The 23,784-nt window shown below is 49.1% G+C and overlaps 1 protein-coding gene across 1 annotated transcript in view; it reads left to right on the forward strand.

Annotated features, from left to right (window-relative positions):
* The window catches only part of TEX14 (testis expressed 14, intercellular bridge forming factor), a 1,917,691-nt gene that overhangs the window by 1,797,186 nt on the left and 96,721 nt on the right, over positions 1-23,784 (forward strand). The window contains exons 26-27 of the mRNA XM_086954052.1: positions 269-442; positions 8,340-8,448. Of these exons, the coding sequence (XP_086810178.1) occupies positions 269-442; positions 8,340-8,448 (283 nt within the window). The remainder of the gene's footprint in view (positions 1-268; positions 443-8,339; positions 8,449-23,784) is intronic.

Genomic DNA, 23,784 nt, shown 5'->3' on the forward strand with positions numbered 1-23,784 from the left:
GCAAGACGCCATACAAGGCAACAGCAAATAGGCTCCTGCATGGCTTTGTGAATCTTGACTTGCATTTTGTGTCTTGATTGTGCTAAAACAAAGTTCCACAACAACCACGCAAAAGTTATTAAATCTGGGCCTGAGTTTTGATTTCAGACATCCCAGCAGACCATCTCAGTTGACTCTACTCAGTGGGAAGTTGCAGGAATGTATTGACCAGAGGAGAGGAACTAGACCAGGATAGGTTGACTGTTGTATGCATTCTTTGTCATCGCAGAACTGAGGAGAACAAACAAGGAGTTCCGCACGTCGCTGCGCCTGAGAGCCCCCGCGGATGGAAGAGGGCATGGAGGAGCAGCTGGTGGAATATGCGTGAGAACTTCTATTATTATTACCCCTGAGGAAGGAGGCGACACTGAGCAGCATTTGGAACAAACGCGAAAGGATACAGGTATCATTACTAGTTATCATAGGTTCCCTACCGGTCTGGTTTATTGCATGTTTGAGAAACTAAGATTTTGAAACATGCCTCGGAAATATGAGTCCTTATCCATTCAGAAACAGGTAACTGTGCTAAAAGTATGTACTGTATTTTCAAACAGTGATAGCTTGTATTGAATACTAATTGAATAAAATCTCAAAATACTAAATGGTAGAATAATGTCAATTACAGTTCTCTTACTGTGGATGATTTTGAAAGGTACTATCTGCTAACCTTCCTGTGTGATTGGTCAGGAGGTGGAAGTGAAGTTGTTACAATTTGAAAAGTTTCAGACAGAGGTTTCTTCAATATCTGTGAAAATATGAATCTGAAAGAAACACGTTAGTATTAGATTCCTTACCTTAGAATATCCCCAGGTGTCAGTCTGGATCCGGAAACTTTTGCGTAGCAGTACCCCTGCGCGTCTGTAGGCGTCGTCTGCAGGCGTCCCCTGCGGCTCCGCGTCCATCGTTGGCGTCGTCCGCCGTGATGACGTCGCTGGAGTATATAGACGCCGCCTCCGCGCGCTGACGTCAGTTCTTCTTTTTTCCGCGCCAGTTAACGCAGATCCGAAGAGCAGTACTCCGGTTTTTTGACCAAAGTTTTGAATTTTTTGATAAATCTTCTTACGGTGCCGGTAGGATGCCCGGTTTTAAGAACTGTGATGACTGCGGCCACACGATGTCGGTCACGGACCATCACCGCCTCTGTCTCCGGTGCCTGGCCCCCGACCACGACGTGGACGCCTGTGTCGATTGCCGGGCCTTGACGAGGAAAGCTAGGCAGGAGAGGTCCCGCAAGCTACTCAAGCTGCGGGTGTCGGCACCGCGTTGAGAGAGGTCCCGGTCCGGCCGGAGGTCGAGGGAGCGGTCGAGGGAGCGGTCGCGGAGCTGTCTCGAACGCTCCGGAAGTCATCACCATTCCTCTGGTTTCTCAGGTAGGAAGCACAAGAAGTCGGGGCGTCGTCATCGTACCCCCGATTCCCCCCGATGCGGCCTGGGGTTCAGGTAGCCCCACCCCCCCGGCTCCGCATGAGCTGCCGGCGCGGCCTGCTCCATACCCTACGGTCCCTGGGCAAGGCGCGTCGCCCAAGGAGATAGAGGAGTTCCTCATGGCCATGAGGAAGCTATCTTCTCCGACGGGGCCTACGGCGCCTTCGGGCCCAGTGCCTTCGTCCGAGGGCCCTAGCGGGTCGGGTGCTCCTGCCTCGACGCCGTCGGGTGCTCCGGCCCCGGCGCCGCAGGGGCCTTCAGGGTCGACGCCGGCTGGCCAGCCGACCTCCCCGGCGCCGCTCCCATCGGGGCTGCCCCCGACGCCGTCTCCGAACGACGCCGGTCCTCCGGCGCGGGCTCTGAGCGGCGCCGCCCACATACCCTCTCCGAATCCGGTCACGGAGCCGAACCGGCGTCGCACGACGCCGAGTCCGGCGCCGATGGGGCCTATGAACCCCGAGGAGCCGGTCTACTATGTTGGTCCAGAGTATGACGAGGAGGCAGAATACGGAGAGGATTGGGAGGGGTCTGAGGACCCTCTGACACGTGAATGTCAGTACACTGCGGACTGGGCAGGTGACTTGGGTGACGCCAGATGACTCCCCTAACCCTGGCTTTGTCTCGCCTCCTACCGTGGCTTCGGAGGAGGGGGCTGCTTATTCAGTGGTGTTGATGAGGGCTGCCAAGGCCTTTAACCTTGAGCTCCCCGTCGCGGCCGTGAGGACTAACATCCTCACTGAGGTCCTCAAACCGCAGTCATGCCCACAGGAGCCACTGCTGCCGTTCAACGAGGCCTTGTCTGACGTTCTTTTGGGCACGTGGTCCAGGCCCGCTTCAGGTTCGCCTGTTGATAGGAACGTGGCCAGACGCCACCGTCCGTATTCGGATGACCCCAAGTTTCTGTCCACCCATCCCACCCCTGAGAGTCTGGTGATCCCGGCCTCCACTTCCCAAACTGCATTCCCGTCGGCCCCGCCCGACAGGGAATCAAAGAGGTACGACCAATATGGCAAAAAGGTCTTCTCGTCCCTGAGTCTGGGACTGCGGTCTTGCAACACCGCGTGCCTCTTGGGCCGCTACACCCACTCTCTGTGGGACACGGTCGCGGAATTGCTGACGGAATGCCCACCGGAGGTACGGGCAAAGCTCGGCAAGGCTATGATTGAAGGCCGAGACGCAGCAAAATACTCCATTAGGTGTGGTCTTGATACGACCGACTCGCTGGGAAGAGCGATGTCCACGACGGTGGCGATTCGTCGCCACGCCTGGCTGAGATCCGCCAACTTCTCGGCAGATGTCCAGAATGCTTTGATGGACATGCCGTTTGATGGCATTCGCCTGTTTGGTGACAAAGCGGACCTCGCGCTGGAGCGCTTCAAGGACTCCAGGGTCATGGCCAAGTCCTTGGGTCTTTCGACCCAGCGCCAGCAAACGGGTTCATTTCGCTCCTTTCGTGGCCAAGGAAGGGGCGGTCCCGCACGCGCTGCCAGCCACGCGCCGCAACAAACTTATCAACGCGGTGGCGGCCGTGGAAACCGCTGTGGAGGCGGTCGGGGACAACGGCGAGGTCAGGCCACACCTCACCCCGCAGCATCCGCCACTAAATCCTCCTAGTCCGTGCTTTCAGGCCCATGTGACGCCATCACCACTCCCACTGGCGCTCCGTTACCTCGGACAGGTGGGTGCTGCAGATCGTCCGAAGGGGCTACTCCCTCCCCTTAGAGACCACTCCTCCAGCCATGCCACCGCAGAACCACCGTGTGTCGGGGGACCACTTGGCACTTCTGAAGGAGGAAGTTACGGCCCTCTTGGCCAAGGGGGCCATCGAGCGCGTTCCTGGGCCAGAAGTAGGGCGTGGTTGCTATTCCCACTACTTTCTGGTACCCAAGAAGGACAAGGGGGGCCTACATCCTATCTTGGACCTAAGGAACGTCAACGGCTTCCTCCCGAAGGAGAAGTTCAAGATGTTGACATTGGCTCAGGTCTTGGCTGCTCTCGACCGGCAAGACTGGATGGTAGCGTTGGACTTGCAGGATGCATATTTTCACATCCCCGTCCTGCCGGCCCACCGGCGTTACCTGCGGTTCACGGTAGGCCAAGAGCACTTTCAGTTTATCGTGCTCTCTTCGGCCTTACCAGCGCCCCACGGGTGTTCACAAAGGTGATGGCGGTGGTCGCAGCCCATCTGCGCAGGTTAGGGGTTTCAGTCTTCCCCTACCTAGACGACTGGTTGTTGAAGACGGGCTCGCCCCAGGCAGTCGTCCACCACCTCCAGATGACGGCAGACCTCCTGCACAAGCTGGGGTTTTCCATCAATGTGCCGTAATCACACCTGTGTCCCATTCAAAAGCTCCTTTTCATCGGAGCGGTTCTCGACTCGGCGCAGTTTCGGGTTTATCCTCCGGAACAGCGAGTCCAGGATATACAGGCTTTGATTCCCATCTTCCAGCCGTTATCCCGGGTTTCGGTCAGGTTGACGCTGCGGCTGCTGGGGCTGATGGCTTCCTGCATCCTTCTGGTGCATCACGGCAGGTGGCGGATGCGGGCTCTGCAGTGGGACCTGAAGTTTCAGTGGGCCCAGCATCAGGGCAACTTGTCCGACCATGTCTTGATCTCGGAGGGTACTGCGAGACAACTGCAGTGGTGGCTTACGGACCGCGATTGGGACAGAGGCAGATCCCTCTCCCTTCCCCAACCGGAGCACGTTGTTGTGACGGACGCGTTCCTCCAGGGCTGGGGAGGCCACCTGGGAGAGGCGGAGATCAGAGGCATCTGGTCTCCGGCGGAGTCCCGGCTCCATATAAATTTGTTGGAGCTACGGGCGATTCGTCTAGCACTGAAGGCATTCCTCCCCGTTGTCAGCGGGAGTGTAGTGCAGGTGTTCACGGACAACACCACCGCCATGTGGTACTGCAACAAACAGGGCGGGGTGGGGTCGTGGACCCTTTGCCAGGAGGCTCTGCGTCTCTGGCAGTGGCTGGAAAATCAGGGGGTGACCCTGGTGGTTCAACTCAGCCGTCGGTGCTCGATGGATCACGAATGGCGTCTGAACTCGGACGTGGTGCAAGGCCTCTTTCTGCAATGGGGAGAGCCTTGGTTAGATCTATTCACCACAGAAGAGAACGCGCAATGTCATCAGTTCTGCGCGTTGGAGTTTCCCAGACGGCACTCGCACGGCGACGCCTTTCGGCACGAGTGGAGTTGCGGTCTGTTATACGCCTTTCCGCCTATACCACTTCTGCCCAGAGTGCTGAAGAAGATCAGGCGCGACCGGGCCCAAGTCATCCTTGTGGCTCCGGACTGGGCTCGAAGGTACTGGTATCCCGAGCTACTCAGCATGTCAGTCGGTCCCCCGATCCGCCTGCCCCTTCAGGAGGACCTTCTGTCGCAGCAGCAGGGGACGGTCCTCCACCCGAACCTGTCCAGCCTCCACCTCCATGCGTGGAGATTGAGCGGCGACAGTTGAGGCCATTTGACTTGCCTCCTGAAGTCTGTGATGTGATTCTGGCAGCCAGGCGTCCCTCCACTAAGTCGGTATACGCCTGCCGGTGGAACAGATTTGTGGCATGGTGCACAGCAAAGGCTGTGGACCCTCTTTCTGCCCCTCTTTCCGAGGTTCTCCTCTTTCTTCTCTCTCTTGCCCAGCAGGGCTCTGCTATGGGCACTATCAAGGGCAACCTTTCTGCCCTTTCGGCCTTTCTGAGGCTACCAGATCAACCATCTTTGTTCGAGCCCCCTATTGTAACAAGAATCTTGAAGGGCATCACACACATGTATCCACCTGTTCCGTTTGTGATGCCTCAGTGGGACTTGAACCTGGTTCTAACCTTCTTGATGTGTGCTCCCTTTGAGCCACTTCATTCCTGCCCTCTCCGTCTCCTGACTTTAAAGACGGCCTTCCTGGTTGCCATCACCTCTGCCAGGAGAGTGAGTGAGCTCCAGGCTCTTTCTGTCAAACCTCCTTTCATGTCCGTTCATCCAGACAAGGTGGTTCTGAGAACTAGACCTTCTTTCATGCCCAAAGTAGTCTCCTGGCAGTCCATCACCTTACCCTCCTTCTTCCCGCCTCCACATCCTTCAAAGGATGAAGAGCGGCTCCATCGTCTGGACCCAAAACGCGCGCTCTCATTTTATATGGATCGCACATGCCAGTTCCGGTGGATGACCAACTGTTTGTTGGCTACGTGGGTGCGAAGAAGGGACGGGCGGTGCATAAACGGACCATCTCTCGGTGGGTCGTTTTATGCATCAAAGCGTGCTACTCTTTGGCTCGGAAGGAGCCTCCTGTTGGGCTGAGGGCCCATTCCACTCGGGCCACGGCGGCTTCTACTGCCCTGGGCCGGGGAGTCCCCTTGCAGGACATTTGCCAGGCGGCTACGTGGGCCTCGCTGCACACTTTTGCGAGGCACTACTGCCTGGACAATCAAGTCCGGAGGGATGGCTTCTTTGGCCGTTCTGTCCTCCAGGACATTCTGGTGTGAAATTGTATTGGTTCGCAGACCCACCACCGGGGTTGGTATTGCTGGGGTATCTATTCTAAGGTAAGGAATCTAATACTAACGTGTTTCTTTCAGATGAACAAGTTACTTACCTTCGGTAACGATATATCTGTAAGAAACAATAGTTAGTATTAGATTCCTTACCGCCCCACCCATCCTCCCCGTTCTGCGAACTGATACTTAGGGTTAAGGACATCCCTTTCGGGGCCCTAGTTTCAATGGCACCAGTGTTGGTTCTCACATGGCTCTGCGTGTTCTGGCGCGGAAATGCTGTGTGCAAAGAACTGACGTCAGCGCGCGGAGGCGGCGTCTATATACTCATCATCACGGCGCACGACGCCAACGACGGACGCGGAGCCGCAGGGGACGCCTGCAGACGACGCCTACCGACGTGTAGGGGTACTGCTAAGCAAAAGTTTCCGGATCCAGACTGATGCCTGGGGATATTCTAAGGTAACGAATCTAATACTAACTAATGTTTCCTACAGATATATCGTTACCGAAGGTAAGTAACTTGTTCATCTGAAACATTTGTTTGTGGTCGCACTCCATTGTCAGGTGTGTAGGAAGGCGTTCCTTCTCTTTCTGGTCTCGCACTCTAAAACCCGTAGCTTATTTTTCACGATTTAATTTACAGCGCAATCAAAGGTTACAAGCATCCCTTAGTATCGCTTCGTTCGCCCTAAGTTGGCAGGGTATGCCCAGACGTAGGTCCCTTGCTCACTCTACCACTGGATTCAAGATAGCCTGGCTGATGAGGATTATGAATTTGAAACCGGTCCCAGGATGCTTGTTTCCGGTCCAGGGAAGACATGGCTTGGAGGTTCTGCCTGGACTGTTCTCATGAAGCACAGGGTCAGACTGATTTGCATATGGCCATGTCTGAACTGGGGTGGTGGAGTGAGCTAAAGAATTGAATTTACTTGGCTCAGCCTCTGTGGCTCCCGTAAAAGAAGATGAAACGTTTCCAAATCAGTAAGAAGGGAGTCATATATATTGTGCTTTTTGGTGAGGAGCTCGCTTTCTCTTCAAGGGTGATACCCATTTGGTAATGGTCATTGGGAAAACAGAACTCCGAAAATAAGAAAAGGGTAATGATAGCTATAATAAGGATTGGAAAAGCTACAATAAGCAATGACAATGCAATTATTTTGGCACTTAACCAGTGGGACCTTTTCTTCACGCTCCTCTACACAAAACCGGTCCAGAACAGCAGTTCGGTGTCCTTCACACTCAGAGCAGGCGCCCTACAAGCAGCAGGAGGACGCAGTTGCTCATGCACAAGGAAAGCATATCACAGGAAGAGGGAGCAATGAAGCCTCCACCATGCTCACAGAATGGATAGCAAGAATGTAGACTTCCTCAAACATTGACCAAGAACCACACAGACAGTAACAGGGCAGCATCTGTCACAAACACAGAACAGGCATGTTGCAGCATGCACAAGACGTGCACAACATTGTCCCTGATTTCTTGCCCTTTTGTTGTCTGGGCTCTTTCTGCTGAATGGCTCATAGTTCAGCCCTAGATCGTTCATGAGCTGAGGCATGGAGCCTTGGAACTGAAAGTCCTTTGAGACTGAGAAACGAAGATGCCTCCTTCAAGTCATAAACATTGGTACTCATTGCCGGCTTCATATTCCAGTTCCTCTTCTCTGGTCCTCCCTTTTGCAGTGTAGATCTGCTAATGACTTGAGTAAGGGGAGAGTAGGCCACCTAGGGCGTGTGTGAAGCATGTAGTTTGTCTTTTGACAGGTGTGGTGTACTAGATAGAGAGAGAAGGCCTCCACTCTGGCTGAAATCTGGGGGTCACTGGCAGCTTCTGCATCCCCTCAGATCTCTGTTGTTCTTCCCATAAACCTCCCCACCCTTCTGATGGATATTGCTGGTTAGCCACAGGGCTCTCAAGCTGCTGCGCATTAGGCGTGAATGGCGTACCTAGCCCTCATTCCTGCTTTGTATTATGGTTCTGATAATTCGTTGTTCCTGTTACACATACCTGTAGGTACGAGAGTATGATGGCAAAGCTGGAGTGGATGAGCTGCTCGTGCCTTATACGGGTCAACATGGGAGCTCTGTAGCTGGCAGAGAGAACATTCAGATTTAAAGTGACACCTTTGTTTCTGCTTTTGCAAGGGTGCAATGATCTAGGTCACTTGATTTGGAATATAAATGCCTAGTGTTTTGTAAATAGCCAGCCTTGAGCCGCTATGGAAAGGGCAACATCTATCCTGCAGATATCTGTAGCGAGTTTAGTAAAATAAGCACAAAAGTATTTCAATCTTTACTTTTTTATATGAGAGCCATATGTTCCTGTAATGTTAAAGGCTTGATAACGAAGGCTGTCTATATTAAAATAGTTTTTTTGCATAAACAGCTCATGATTGTGCCTGGTCTGAAGACAGAGAACTGCAAAGAAAGATGACGGATAATGAGAAAGACCTCAGCTTGAAGACGAGAGAGACGCAGAACGCAGAAGATGAGTTGTGAGTTGGGGCTTCCTTAGCCATTCAGCACTTGAGCAATGTAATACTTGAGACAGACCTCTTTTGTCTTCCCATTATGGGTCTGATTCCAGTTGGGTTGGTAGTTCTTATTCAGCCAGGAAGAGGATTTCAACTGAACCAAGATTACAGAATCCCTAGTAGCGCTGTGGAGCCTTTGGGGTTCACTTAGAGATCCTGGTGGCTGAAAGCAGCTGAAATTCTCATGGGTAATTCAAGGAGGGGGGGTGTGAGAATAATGCAGTACTACATATTCTCTATTACTTCCTTATTTCGCAGTAGAACTTAAGGATTCTGCTTGTAGTCTGTGTGTTCTCTGTCCCCCGGAATTACTGGTGCCCCTTCCCAATATCTGTAATTCAGGGGGGGGGGTCACAGTTATGGCATTAAACTCCCACTCCTGGTCGACCCCTAAATGTCAATTCTGACTTTCTATTTGAACATTTACCTGCTCCCTGAATATTCCACTGTATTCTTTCTGGTAATTACTGCTTATGGTTTGTTTATTGAATTGCATCTTTTAAAGACCTCTCATACACCCCAGCAGGTGTCACATGTTAAGTGCTGCTAAGGTCTAGATGCAGTATGACTAGAATAGCTAAATAAAAAAAAAACTCCAATTTGATTGATTGTTTTTGCACCATACTCTTGATGAGTTGCGGGCCATACTTTGCATCTTTGCATCTTTGGTGAAGGCACTGCCCTAGGTGGCCATAGCTAGCCTACTTATCACTTCTGATCTGAGAAGAACAGGACCTAGCAAATGTCTCCTGATTGTAACTCCAGGTCTAGGGCTCCCAAGAGATTCAGCCCGCACTAGCATTCAATCTCCTCTAGGAGGTTATTTAATACTCTGTCAGTCATGGCCTCCGCCATGGTGGCAGAGGACTGTGCCCACTATTTAGGGATTGCCGGTGGAGAACTCTGTGCTTTGAAGTGTGTTGCCATGATGGCTCCCTTCACAGCATTAAAGGGTTGTTGAGTCTGCGCCATGTTTAAAGCCTCCCCTCTGTAAATGTTTAGATTGAGAAAATAAACTCCCAAAGCACACGTTTGTTTCTGCAATACATACAATAAAATGCCCTGATTTGCAGCTGTCTCCTTCAACGTGGGGGTCATTCTACAGACTTAGTGTATATGGGGAAATTATTAATGTTGTCCCGCAGTCACTAGGCCGTCATTGTGACCTGGCCGGTCTTTGACGGACTCTCAGGTCGGAGGCTGGGTCAAAGGCCAGTTGAGGCTCTGGCAGTGTCAACTTAGCGCTTGACCCAACTCTTAATTGAGGAGGGTTACTGTAACTTTCATTGGGCAAAGCACCGCCCGTTTTTGTTAGTGACTCTGCTAAAAATAAAATCTCTAAATGAGGCCCTCAGTCTCCCCCGTATTCTATTTTGGCTATCCGCCACTAATGAAAAGAGGCAGACTAGTCAGTCTCATCTGGTCGACCATGAGCAACTGAATCAGGAGTTATCCTGAACCCCTCCCCCCCTCCACCCCTCCTCCCCCACCTTAGCCTCTCCTGTACCTAAGTGTGGGTTTTCCCTCCGTGCCGCCTTACGTTCTTAGATCATACTCCTTCTTGGATGTTTGAGTCAAAGGCGAAAGGCCAGACTGATTGCTGAACCTCATCCCTCCAACTTCTGTTTCCATGGTACAACTCCAGGTGACTCCTGTGCAGCACCCAGCTTTGAGCAGTGGCATCCTGTCTCTTTCAGCACTGCAGTTCTCACCACTCTGTCCAGTCTCTTATCCAGTCAAGCAGAACAATTAAGGTCGGGCATGCTCTTTCGTGGATCAATCCCGCAGGCCTTCCCGGAAGAAGCCACGCTTGTGGGTTCTGGGCACTCAGCTGAGGACTGGTACCAGAAACTCCACAGGCCTACACCCAGCCAGACTCTTGGACAAAATCAAGGCTTTAGATACTCTGTGAGTTGAGGCACAATGATTTACAGATGGATGAGAATCCCAAACTATTCACTTGTCCTGAATTTGCAAATCCTGTGTTGCATCAGTTTGGTTGATCCTTATTGTATGTCTAATTCTCATAGTCGGGGCGATCTGCAGCGGCATCAACAGATGTCAGGCAGTAGCAGCGCTCACGAGGCGAAGCAGGATACGGCGTGGTCGTCGATGTCGATGATGAAGTTGCAAGAGTGAGCAGCGCTCACGGCGCCGAGAGGGCACGAAGTCGATGCGATCAGCAGCGGTGCAGACACGGGGTCACTTGGTGCTGGAGCCGAACTCGCTACTCACTGGCGTTGCTGCTGGCGTCGATCGGGCCCGGCGGCCGGCGTCGAGGAAGCGGGACACTGGAGCCGTTACTCACGATGTCGAGCTGGATTCGTTGGCGTCCGTCGGCGTCGAGGTTGCTGGTTTCTTTCAGAGGTGCTGGATTCTCAAGTTCCAGCAACAAGAACTTTTAGCAGATGAAGTCCTTTAGCCCTGTGACTTCAACAGGAGGCTGGCACTCTTCCAGCCCTTGGAGATTTTCTTTAGCAAAGCTTGAGAGTACACACACAGTTCCTCTCTCCTGGTTCCTTGGCAAAAATAAAGAAGCAACTGCAGGATTCCCCCAACAAACAGCACACTGGCAGTAGGGGTAGGCAAGTCCTTGGATCAGCAGGCTTCTTGTCCTTGGTTCAGGTTTCCTTGTCAGAAGTGATCTAAATTCTTGGTTCAGGGGTCCTTCTCTTATACCCCTTTTTGGCTTTGATCCCTTTGTCCATGCAGGGGAATTTCCCAACATCCTGGGTTTGTTGTGGGTGTAGCCAGGCAGAGGCACCTGGCCTATTCACTGTGCAGGGCTGGGTCCTCAGACGCCCAGCAGGAGGTGGAGCCCGCATTGTCACTGGCAGGAGCAGAGCTATCGGCCTCCTGGTAGGAGGTGGGGCCAGGATCGTCCCTGGCAGGCACAGAGTCATCAGTCGCCTGGCAGGAGGTGGAGCCAGCATTGTATCAGGCAGGGCAGGTTATCAGGAACTACTCTCCCCCTACTCTCAATGCAAATGTCCCACTCATCCCACACTGACTCACTCAGACCTCTGGAGCCCCCCAGCTCCTGTCACACACACACCAAACCAGCAGAAACCAGAAATAGTTAGACAAGAAAATAGCCACTTTCTAAAAGTGCTATTTTCAAACCCAGAGTCCAAAAACCATCCACACAAACGGTTGCGTGATTAAACCCCGAGTTCAGGGATACCAAACTCGACATTGCACCATGCTCCCCTAGCCAGCTAGGATTATAGCATTAATAATCCTGGCAGCCCATTCTAACTAATGGAGAGCAGGTTACCTTACAATAGTTGGTTTCGATTCTGATACTCTGCCGAACCTTAAAGACATCCCTCATGATGACGATGATGAAGAGGAAGATCACTTGCTCCTTTCTCATTATACCAATGCTGATTATATCTTCACATCCAAAACGCATGGGGCCTTGAAACCTCACCAGAGCCAGGCTCAAATCTATCATTAGGGCCCTCAGCGCCAGGAAGTGCTTCTTTCAGGGTGGTAGTTTGTAGGGCTGCAGAGGTTATGTAATTACATCATCTGAAGGACAAAATGTATGGTAATCTCCTGACAGAGATCTTGCATCCTGGGCCTGCCAATTGGGTTCCTTGTTGCACTTTATTTAGGCTCTGACTAATACTATTTTGAAAGCCTTATCAGAACCTTGTTTGGTCCTACCTGTGAGACGGCCTCTTGCGAGATGACACAGACCAGCGCTAGATGACCTGAAATTCTTTATGCAACATCCTACTAGTTCAGGTATCCACGAGCAAAGTTTACCCTGACGCCATTCCTTCGCCCACTCCGGACAGGGAGTCTAATCCGATTGCGGTAATGGGCAAGAAAGTTACCTTTTCTAACCTAGTGCTGTGTTCCTTGAGTGCCATTTGCCTCTGGAGTTGTTATACCCACTTCTTTTAGGATATTGCATGCAAGGATATGCCTGTTGCCTGAGGATTACTCAAACAGTACCAGGTTGTCACATTGCAAGAAAATACATATTACAATCTGGCCTGGACACCACTGACTCTGTTGCTCAGGCCATGGACACAAATAATGTCATCCGCCACCATGCTTGGATGCACTCCACCCAGTTTTTAGGAAGTCCAAGGTTCCATTATAGTCATGACCTTTTGCAGTGTCAGACCATTTGGCGACAAAGCAGATACGACTCTTGAGTGCTTCAAGCAAAGCAAAACAAAGGATCGCTCCGTGCAATTACATTATCCTTCTTTTCAATGCCACCAGAAGTACAGGATGTTCAGTGGATATTCCATCAGATTCAGCCTTCACTGCCAGTCCAGCAGCTAGCTCAACCTTTTCGCGCCTCTGGATGCAGTGGTAATGCCAGAGTATAATGTTAGCAGCGTCAGTCATCCTCTTTTTCTCCTGGGTTCACCTCTAAACCTCTTTAGCTCTTAATAGTAGCGACTTAGTGTTATGGGTTTAAGAGCTATGCCCTTCTTATTTTGTGGCCCATTTTATTACATTAACAGTGAACATTCTTCTTCGGGTTCAGCAGTAGCCAGTGATACTGTTTGATGGCAAAGATGAAAGCGCCTGCACAATCCTTCATAGATTGTCCAGGGCTCGTAAAGTCCCAGCTCTTGTCTCAGGGGCCTGGCTCGTCTCAGTGCCTCCTCATCTATGATGTGCTGAAGCATCGCAGTTCAGTGGCCATTGTAGGCTCAACCCCTGCAGTACTTGGTAGTACATGTCAATCAGCCTGTCACCTTACCCTTTCCCACTCATCACAGAGTTCGGAAAAGGTGGGGTGAAAGAGAAGAGACTGACACCTGGGGTCTGTGACTGCCTGTGTCCTAGGTCTCACTTTCAGGCTTTAGTGCTTGTTGTAGTGGGAAGGAGCTGTGTTGTGGCAAAACAGGACCTTTGCAGGAAGCATAGTAATTAAACAAAATGGTTTTAAATGTTGTGTGTGTGTTTGCATGTGAGTGAGAGTGTGTCTGAGACAGAGCATGTGTATGTGTGAATATGACTGCGCAAGTTAGTGAGAGTGAATGATGAAGTGAATGCGGGTTAGGGACAATGACTATGAGTGAGTCAGACTGAGTGACAATGAGTGAATGATAATAGGATTGTGTCCAAGTGAGAATGAGGAAGAGATTGAGTGCAAGTGAGTGAGAATGAGTAAAAATGAATGCAAGTGACTAAGAGTGATTCTGATTAAGAATGAGTAAGAGTGAGTGAAAGTTAGTGAGTGACAATTAGTGACTAAGAGTAAGAGTGAACGCAATGAGTGTGAGTGAGAATTAATGAGTGATTCAGAATTAGACGGAGTACAAGTCAGAGTGAGTGAGAATGAGTAAGATTGAATGCAAGTGAGTGAGTTTGAGAATAAGTGAGAGTAAGTGCTAGTGAGTTAAGGGGAGTGAGAATGTATAAGCAAGATTGTGAGGTAGTGTAATGGAGAGTGGCTGAGTAAGAATGAGTGAGAGTGAATGACAGTGAATGTAACGGTCAGTGAAAACGAGTGAGTCTGAGTAAGTGAGGATAAGAGAGACTGAGGGAGTTATTGTTAGTGAAAACAAGTGAGACTGATTGAGAATGAGTTCATGAGTGGGTTTCAGTATGGTGAGTATGAGTGAGATTAAAGGTTAGCGGAAGTGGAAATGAGAGTAAGTGAATGTAAATTAATTTGGTTGTTTGAGAATGTGTTAGTAAGGGTGAGTGCAAGTGAGTGAATTACAGTGAACAAAAGTGATAATGGGTGTGGGTGAGGGAACATAATTGAGCATAGGTGAATGAGTGTGAATGCACGAATTTAAGTAAGAATGAGTGAGTGAGAATGTGGTATTTAGTCTGCAGTTGTCCCCGGCAAACTGAAGGTAATTTTTGGCTTACATCCGCGCTGACTTCATGGAGGAAATTCTTAGGATAACAGCACATGTTGGAAATTCTTGCCACTGTCATATTAGAGAGAAAATGCTATTGCCATCCTAGAGGTAATTGTTTGCACTGGTATATTATAGTAATCCTTGGTACTGGCATGTTGCAGGAAAACTCTGATGTACTAGAGGTAACACTTGCCATGTGGGACACTCAGAGCAAGATGCTGGTGCTGGCATACTGAATTCAATTCTTACAGGCATCCATGGCAAAATACTGACATACGAGAGGTAATTCTTGACGTATGGGGCACTATGGGAAATTGCTGACACTGACCTAGTGGAGGCAATTTATGGTTTAAAAAGCGCACTTGAAAAAATGCTGGTGCTGTCAGGTTTCAGTTATTTCTTGGCATGTGGGAGGACGATCATTACATCGGATAGGAAGGCAATATGGCGTAAATGTCAAAATTCTGGTACAGGCACTTTGTACATAATGTATGTGAGGGGAAGCCATGACAAGGAGGGCATCAAGACAACGTGGCACTATGAAGGTATTTTATTAAATAATGATGCTGGCAATTGTGGTTAACACTGTGAGAGCTTCAGGTTTCATTATTTTTGCGCATTATAACAGGACTTGAATTTTATTCTTTCGAAGCCAATGGTGTCAGAGCAAAAGTTTGTAAAAGTGTGCTTTAAAATGAACTCTGCAACACCATTTCACTGACTTTTTTTGTAGGAATAACCCCTCGATCCCTCCAAAACGTCTTCAAGCTCACTTGATGGATTTTGAGCCAACTATTACTCTCCTCCACTTTCAAAGCTGAATTTACACCCAACCAGTGTGTGGGACCATAAAGGGTCTAGATCAGCATTGCCTTCTCTAATGATGCTCGATCACTTTGGACCAGTGGTTTCTTTGGATTGTCTAACTAGGTTATGCCCTCCTCTTTTTAGATTCCGCTCCTCACGTTCCTTCAGGTTTTGCTCAGATATCAGCAGATCTTGCTGCTATCATCTCGAGTCCAGAGAACTGCTGCAGGAGGAGGAATGAGTTGGATGCTACTACCAATATTTCCTGTTCCTCAGGAAGGATCGATTTTAAGAGCTCAACTTGCTTAACTTCCTGACTTCTAAATGACTCTTGTGTAAGTTCTGCAGGCCTTGGACTCAGGAGACTGACTGGCATCCTTAGACTTGTAGAACACATACTATCATGTATCAGTCTTCCAGTCCCAAAGGAATTACTTCCACTTGCCATTCACTCTGCTACCCTTTGGCCTACAAAAGGCCCATTGGGTACAAAGGTTATATCGGTAGTTGCAGGCAATTTTTGCAGGTTGTAGTTACATCTATTCCCATATCTTGATGACTAGTTGTTAAAGGTGGGCTTGCCTCAGTTAGTGTTGGACTAGTTGCAGAAGACTGTGTCATTGTTGTCTGTTATAGGTTTCCCAATCAATGAGTCCAACTCTCATCTTCTTCCATCTCCTTCAATTGGACTGTTCTAAGTGAGTCACTCTGAGGACTTGCACCACCACAGTAAGTTAGGTTTTATTTCTGATGTTTCAAGCAAGAACTGCTGTCTCAGCCTTGATAGTTCTGGGGCTGCTGGCATGTTGGAATTTTTGGTGCCTCATGCTCATTGACACAAGTGGCTCTTGAATGGAATCAATGTCTGCCCAGCATTCTCCAGGACAGAGTATGGCAAGGCAGTGATAAAAAAGAAGATAATCATCTGCATTAAGATTTTCTACATGATGGCCAAGACGCAGCCTGCAGACTGGACTGAAAGCCCATTCCACCAGGGCCAGGGCTGCTATCACAGCATTGGGTTTGCCCTTCCAACAGTATATCATCTCCAATGAGGCTGCCAGGGACCTTCAGTGCTGAGGACGGAAGCCACCTTGACCTGCAGCAGATCATTTGCTAGGCCTCCCTCAGAGGTCATGGCAGTGACATATGGTATCTTCCCCTGTGTGGGGAGTTCACCTGGACAAGGTGGAGATCAGAGGTCTCTGGCTACTGATGGAGCAGCACCATTACATAAACCTTTTGGAGCTGCGTGACACCCGACTAGCCCACATGGTCTTTCTGCGTTACATCAAGGGCAGATCACCCCAGGTTCTAATGGGCAACATCGTTGCCATGTGTGTGCTGCGACAAGCAGGTTTCCATGGGGTCACCTGTCATCTTTATGGAGGCTTTTAGTCTGAAGAAATGAGTTTTACTAGATCTTCCTGCAGGTCTGTCTCCTGGTGGGGTGCCCATGGCAGACAGACTTGGCCAAATTATGAATCCCAAGTGATTTCTGCATCTGGAGGTGGTGCTGGGTGTCGTTGCATAGTTGAAAGCACAAGCGCCTTTGGTAGTCCTTTCTGCTATCTCTGCAAATGCTAACTATCCAGTTTCTGTGGTCTAAAGTTCCCTTCTTGGCATTCTCTAGCAGCTGTGTTGCACCTTTGGTTGCATTTTATCCTCCTGTTCATGTTCCAACTACTGCCATTGACCTCATGCGTTCTGAAAAAAGTTTGCTGGACCTAGAAGTGCTGTCCCTACAAAGGATCAAAGGACTACACCTGAGCCGCCACAATCTACACCATGTATGGAGATTGAGCAGAACCAGCTGAGAAGTTTTCATCTACCACCAGAGGTGGTGGATGTAATTTTGTCTGCTAGGTTTCCTTAGGCTGCTAGTAGACGTTCGTCACCTTGTGTGAGAAAAAGAAAGTTGACCCTTTACAAGCCAGGTTGTCTTTTTGTTCATGTTATTATTAGCCAAGCAAGCATTTGCTTTGAGTACTGTTAAAGGTTACTTGTCAAAAATGTTGGCACCTTTCTTCATCTGATCAACCCTTTTTATTCAGATCATGCATTGCAATAAATAAAAAAATACTTTAGCATGTATGCTGTAGCTCCATTCATTGTTCCACAGTTGGCCCTAGTTTTAGTTCAGACAATCTTGATGTATGCTCCTTTTAATCCTCTTCACAGCTGTACCCTGAGACTTCTAATTCAAAAGACCGTTTCGCATTGCAGTAACTTATGCATGTCAAGTCAGTGAGCTGCACAGGTTTGTCTTTTTAGTCTCCAGATACTACCATCTTTTCTGGCAAGTTGGTAAACGTTTATCCTTTCTCCTGAAATTGGTGTCGCCCATCCACAGAGGGCACCCCGCTACACTCCCCACATTCCTGAAGCATGCGTAGCACTTGAAAATGTCCTTATTTCTTTTTTTCTCCTCCGTTACTTCCTCTTTCTATGTGAGCTGTGTTCCGCAGCATACATAGAAAGAGGAATGTGCTTCTAAGGGTTGTTTTCGCAGGAACAAGAGGAGAGGCTATACCGGTTGGATCTGCAGCATATCCTTAGGGCCATATTTACTAGGGTTTTGTGTCAGGGTTGTGTCACTTTTATGGTGAAGCCTGATGCAAAATCCTTTTGGCCAGTTAATAAGTCACATAAATCCTCTTTACACTCTTTACATAGTTTAGTAAATACAAAGTAATGCATAGCACTGCCTTCCTTTAATTTGTAAAAGAAAAGGGGGGTGGTGATGAACAGAGTGTCTGAATTAAGCAGACCACTCTTACCCAGTCCAAAGATCAGGGCTTGATCCATCACCGTTATTTAGCTCACTGCACCATCCCAGCTCAGAACCTGGCTATATGCAAATTAGTCTGTCCCTGGCCCAGTGGATCATGGGAACAGGGCAGACCAAACTACCAAGCCAATTCTTCACCGGAAAGGAGACAAACTTCCGGGGACCGGTTTCTGGCATTTCAGCCGTCGTCGGCCCGGCTTGCTTGAATCCTGATGGTGCAGTGAGCAAGGGACTCATGTCTGAGTATACCCTGCCACACCTATAGTGGCCAAAAACGATTCAGAAAAGGGGGGTGGTGATGAACAGAGTGTCTGAATTAAGCAGACCACTCTTACCCAGTCCAAAGATCAGGGCTTGATCCATCACCGTTATTTAGCTCACTGCACCATCCCAGCTCAGAACCTGGCTATATGCAAATTAGTCTGTCCCTGGCCCAGTGGATCATGGGAACAGGGCAGACCAAACTACCAAGCCAATTCTTCACCGGAAAGGAGACAAACTTCCGGGGACCGGTTTCTGGCATTTCAGCCGTCGTCGGCCCGGCTTGCTTGAATCCTGATGGTGCAGTGAGCAAGGGACTCATGTCTGAGTATACCCTGCCACACCTATAGTGGCCAAAACGATTCAGAAAAGGGGGGTGGTGATGAACAGAGTGTCTGAATTAAGCAGACCACTCTTACCCAGTCCAAAGATCAGGGCTTGATCCATCACCGTTATTTAGCTCACTGCACCATCCCAGCTCAGAACCTGGCTATATGCAAATTAGTCTGTCCCTGGCCCAGTGGATCATGGGAACAGGGCAGACCAAACTACCAAGCCAATTCTTCACCGGAAAGGAGACAAACTTCCGGGGACCGGTTTCTGGCATTTCAGCCGTCGTCGGCCCGGCTTGCTTGAATCCATATGGTGCAGTGAGCAAGGGACTCATGTCTGAGTATACCCTGCCACACCTATAGTGGCCAAAAACGATTCAGAAAAGGGGGGTGGTGATGAACAGAGTGTCTGAATTAAGCAGACCACTCTTACCCAGTCCAAAGATCAGGGCTTGATCCATCACCGTTATTTAGCTCACTGCACCATCCCAGCTCAGAACCTGGCTATATGCAAATTAGTCTGTCCCTGGCCCAGTGGATCATGGGAACAGGGCAGACCAAACTACCAAGCCAATTCTTCACCGGAAAGGAGACAAACTTCCGGGGACCGGTTTCTGGCATTTCAGCCGTCTTGACTGGGTGAGAGCTTTCTGCTTAATTCAGAGACTCTGTCCCTCACCACCCCTTGTTGTAAATATTTTTGTCCACCCTAAGCGTGGAAGCGTATTCTCAGATGTGAGACCCTTGCTCATTGCACCATCAGGATTCAAGCAAACCGGGCCGAAGACGGCTGTAATGCCAGAAACCGGTCCCCGGGAGCTTGTTTCCTTCCCAGTGTAAGAATTGGCTTTTGTAGTTTGGTTTGCCCTGTTCCCATCATGCACTGGGACAGGAACAGACTAATTTGCATACAGCCAGGTTCTGAAACTGGGATGGTGCAGTGAGCTAAAAAACGGTGTTGGATCTAGCCCTGATCTCTTGACTGGGTGAGAGCTTTCTGCTTAATTCAGAGACTCTGTCCCTCACCACCCCTTGTTGTAAATATTTTTGTCCACCCTAAGCGTGGAAGGGTATTCTCAGATGTGAGACCCTTGCTCATTGCACCATCAGGATTCAAGCAAACTGGGCCGAAGACGGCTGTAATGCCAGAAACCGGTCCCCGGGAGCTTGTTTCCTTCCCAGTGTAAGAATTGGCTTTTGTAGTTTGGTTTGCCCTGTTCCCATCATGCACTGGGACAGGAACAGACTAATTTGCATACAGCCAGGTTCTGAAACTAGGATGGTGCAGTGAGCTAAAAAACGGTGTTGGATCTAGCCCTGATCTCTTGACTGGGTGAGAGCTTTCTGCTTAATTCAGAGACTCTGTCCCTCACCACCCCTTGTTGTAAATATTTTTGTCCACCCTAAGCGTGGAAGGGTATTCTCAGATGTGAGACCCTTGCTCATTGCACCATCAGGATACAAGCAAACCGGGCCGAAGACGGCTGTAATGCCAGAAACCGGTCCCCGGGAGCTTGTTTCCTTCCCAGTGTAAGAATTGGCTTTTGTAGTTTGGTTTGCCCTGTTCCCATCATGCACTGGGACAGGAACAGACTAATTTGCATACAGCCAGGTTCTGAAACTGGGATGGTGCAGTGAGCTAAAAAACGGTGTTGGATCTAGCCCTGATCTCTTGACTGGGTGAGAGCTTTCTGCCTAATTCAGAGACTCTGTCCCTCACCACCCCTTGTTGTAAATATTTTTGTCCACCCTAAGCGTGGAAGGGTATTCTCAGATGTGAGACCCTTGCTCATTGCACCATCAGGATTCAAGCAAACCGGGCCGAAGACGGCTGTAATGCCAGAAACCGGTCCCCGGGAGCTTGTTTCCTTCCCAGTGTAAGAATTGGCTTTTGTAGTTTGGTTTGCCCTGTTCCCATCATGCACTGGGACAGGAACAGACTAATTTGCATACAGCCAGGTTCTGAAACTGGGATGGTGCAGTGAGCTAAAAAACGGTGTTGGATCTAGCCCTGATCTCTTGACTGGGTGAGAGCTTTCTGCTTAATTCAGAGACTCTGTCCCTCACCACCCCTTGTTGTAAATATTCCTTTAATTTGTGTCGGAGAGGCATTCCATGGGTGGAGCATGGACAATCCCATGGATCTACCCATGGACTTTGACACAATCCCAGATTTACTAAGGTGAGTAAACCTGGGATTGCACTAAGCAGTACTCTTCCCTGAAGACGGCATAACAAGGAGAAATATTCTTTTTTCTCCTCATCATATCCTCTTTCTACGTGTGAGGCATTCTGCAACATGCACAGAAAGAGGAAATTGATTCTAAGGATTGTTTTTGTGCAGAAAGGCATCCCTTCATACACAAAAACAATCCTACCTGTAAAGCAGACACCCTTGCAGCATGGTGTGAGGATTCCTCCATTGGTGCTAGGTGGCATACTGTGTGCTAGCTCTAGGAGACGATTCAGAAAAGGGGGTGGTGATGAACAGAGTGTCTGAATTAAGCAGACCACTCTTACCCAGTCCAAAGATCAGGGATTGATCCATCACCGTTTTTTAGCTCACTGCCTCATCCCAGCTCAGAACTTGGCTATATGCAAATTAGTCTGACCCTGGCCCAGTGCATCATGGGAACAGGGCATACCAAACTACCAAGCCAATTCTTATACTGGGAAGGAAACAATCTACCGGGGACCGGTTTCTGGCATTTCAGCCGTCTTCGGCCCGGCTTGCTTGAATCCTGATGGTGCAATGAGCTAGGGACTCACATCTGAGTATACCCTTCCACGCTTATGGTGGACAAAATGATTCAGAAAAGGGGGTGGTGATGGACCCCCTTTTCTGAATCGAGCTCTAGGAGACAGCAGAAATTATGCCATATCCTAGTGGATATACCACTTTTCTTCTGTTTCCTTTTCACGCAGCACAGCGTGGCAACTTTGCTTGTTGCCTTTTTCCCCAGGAAGGCCCTGCACTGGGCACGCAGGTTGTCTGTCAGTCCTTTCAGCCTTTTTTACTTTATTAGGCCAGCTATCCTTGTTCAAATATCCTGTTGTGATGCGTTTTCTTAAAGGTTTGGTCCACATGTTTCTTTCCAATCCATTTTTTTCATGCCATAGTGGGATATTACTTACGTCTTTACGTACCTTATGTATCTCTTGACCCTGAAGATGATCTTTCTCATCAGTATCAATTCAGCTTGTCTCATGAATGACTTTCAAGCTCTTTAAGACCTGCCACCCTACACCTCCTTCTTATTGGATACATTGGTGCTGAGGACTAGAGCTGCCTTTCTGTTGAAAGTTGCGAGTCCCTTTGGCATCGGACAGTTTACTACACTTCCAACATTCTTTGCCGTACAACAACCCTTGAAAGAGAAGGAGAGACTCCTTTGCTTGGAAACCAACCTAGCGCCCAGCTTTAACATTGATCGCTCCAAAGACCAGCGGGTGGGCAACCAGCTTTTTGTGGGTTCTCCAGGACAGAGTAGGGCAAGGCAGTGATAAAAAAGAAGATAATCCTCTGCATTAAGATTTTCTAGATGACGGCCAAGTCGCAGCCTGCAGACTGGACATTCCACCAGGGCCAGGGCTGCTATCACTGCATTGGCACATGGCGTGCCTGTCCTGCCATCTGTGCACACATTCACAAAGCACCACTTACGCTCTGTTGTCCATACATTGCTGAGGCTGCCAGCTCCTTGTTGTCCAATCTCTGCAACACAATATTAGAGTGGAAGGCAATTAAACCACGAATTATGATAGATAAGAAATCAATTCCGTCATGTGCAAGGGACTGACTCAAAGCCAACTCGCTGCATTGTATTGCAGGTAATAAGTATTAAGATGGACCAAGGTGTTATTTTGACTAGCAAAGGGAAACCAGTGAGGGAGAACTATTAACCCTTTCGATGCTGATGACGAGCTCAGCTCGTCATCACCCACGGGTGTCGTGTGCTGATGACGAGCTGAGCTCGTCATGAATATATGGCATCCAGAATATTTCAGCACAGGACGGGAAAACTGCCAGCAGCCATGTGGTTAAGAGAGAAGTGCGCTGGATGCCATGGAAAAGAAAGATATGAACTACATGTGTCCTGCATCGGCCTGGTTTCTGATGCGATGCTCCTGATCCCAATCCACCTGATGGAGCACTGGGATCAGTTTTTGCAACCTTGTGAGCATGTGATCCTGTTCCACAATGTGATGTGATGACCATTCTGCCCCCCCTTCTGCACGTTGTGTTTACAATTGGCACTTCACTACATGAGTGTGAAGCTCACTGCAGGGATCTCTGCTACAGTGTACTGTGGGACAGGCCACATGTACACCTCCACATGTTGAATCAGAAAGTAATCTTACTTGCATCGAAAGCCTTGATTCTGTTGTTGTGTTCTGGAGGGGTGATGGTGCAGACAGACAACACCATGTCTCTCATCTGTGTTACAAAGATGTAATGGGGAATCGGCGATTAGGCATGGACTGTTTCTGCTGCCCTCCCACATTGCAGGTTTTGAAAACACCAGAGCAGAGTGATGTGGCATTTTTACTCACTTCTTGAGTGGGAACTTACCACAAAGGACTAGTTTATACACTTGCTAGTAGTAAGGCTGCTCCACCGCAATGGAGAAGAGAGTGTCCTTACCAACAAGATTATGGTTGGTCCGCCCTCCCGATTTACATGTGGGTGGCCCTTAGTTTGGACACAGCAGAGACTACCCCGTCTCCGCCAAGGCTAAACTTCTCTGACGGCCCAACTTAGTAAGTGCCGTCAAAGAATTGGATACATGTCTGCACACCTAATTTAGATGGGGGACATATTGCCGTATTCTACTGACTGTCACTGTCAGGCAAACTCTGGTGATGAGGGGCAATAAAAAACTAAAGATGCTCCCTCGCAATGGGAGGTAACTTCAATGGCAAAAATATAATGGCGCTTCGGTATTTATTTTTTTCAATTCAAAAATTTTTTTTGACGAATGGCTCTGTCATCTTGATGGAGCTGTGCGTCAAACTTAAAACTTTGCGAATTTACCCTGTTGCCCTAACGATTTATGACTTGACAGTCTGTCAAGTCATAAATCGAACCAAAAGTCTCAACTCCAATTTCATGGCCTTGTGACACCCTGCCAAAGCCAGGTGACTTCCTGCAGGTTTGTGCACAGACAAAGAAGACTTTGGAAATAGACATAGGTACCACCAGACCATGGAAGCAAGTAAAGTTCACTAATTGTAATAGTGACCATGTGATATACCT

This window comes from Lissotriton vulgaris, chromosome 2_1 (genome assembly GCF_964263255.1).
Source record: "Lissotriton vulgaris chromosome 2_1, aLisVul1.2, whole genome shotgun sequence".
In the NCBI taxonomy this organism is placed as follows: domain Eukaryota; kingdom Metazoa; phylum Chordata; class Amphibia; order Caudata; family Salamandridae; genus Lissotriton; species Lissotriton vulgaris.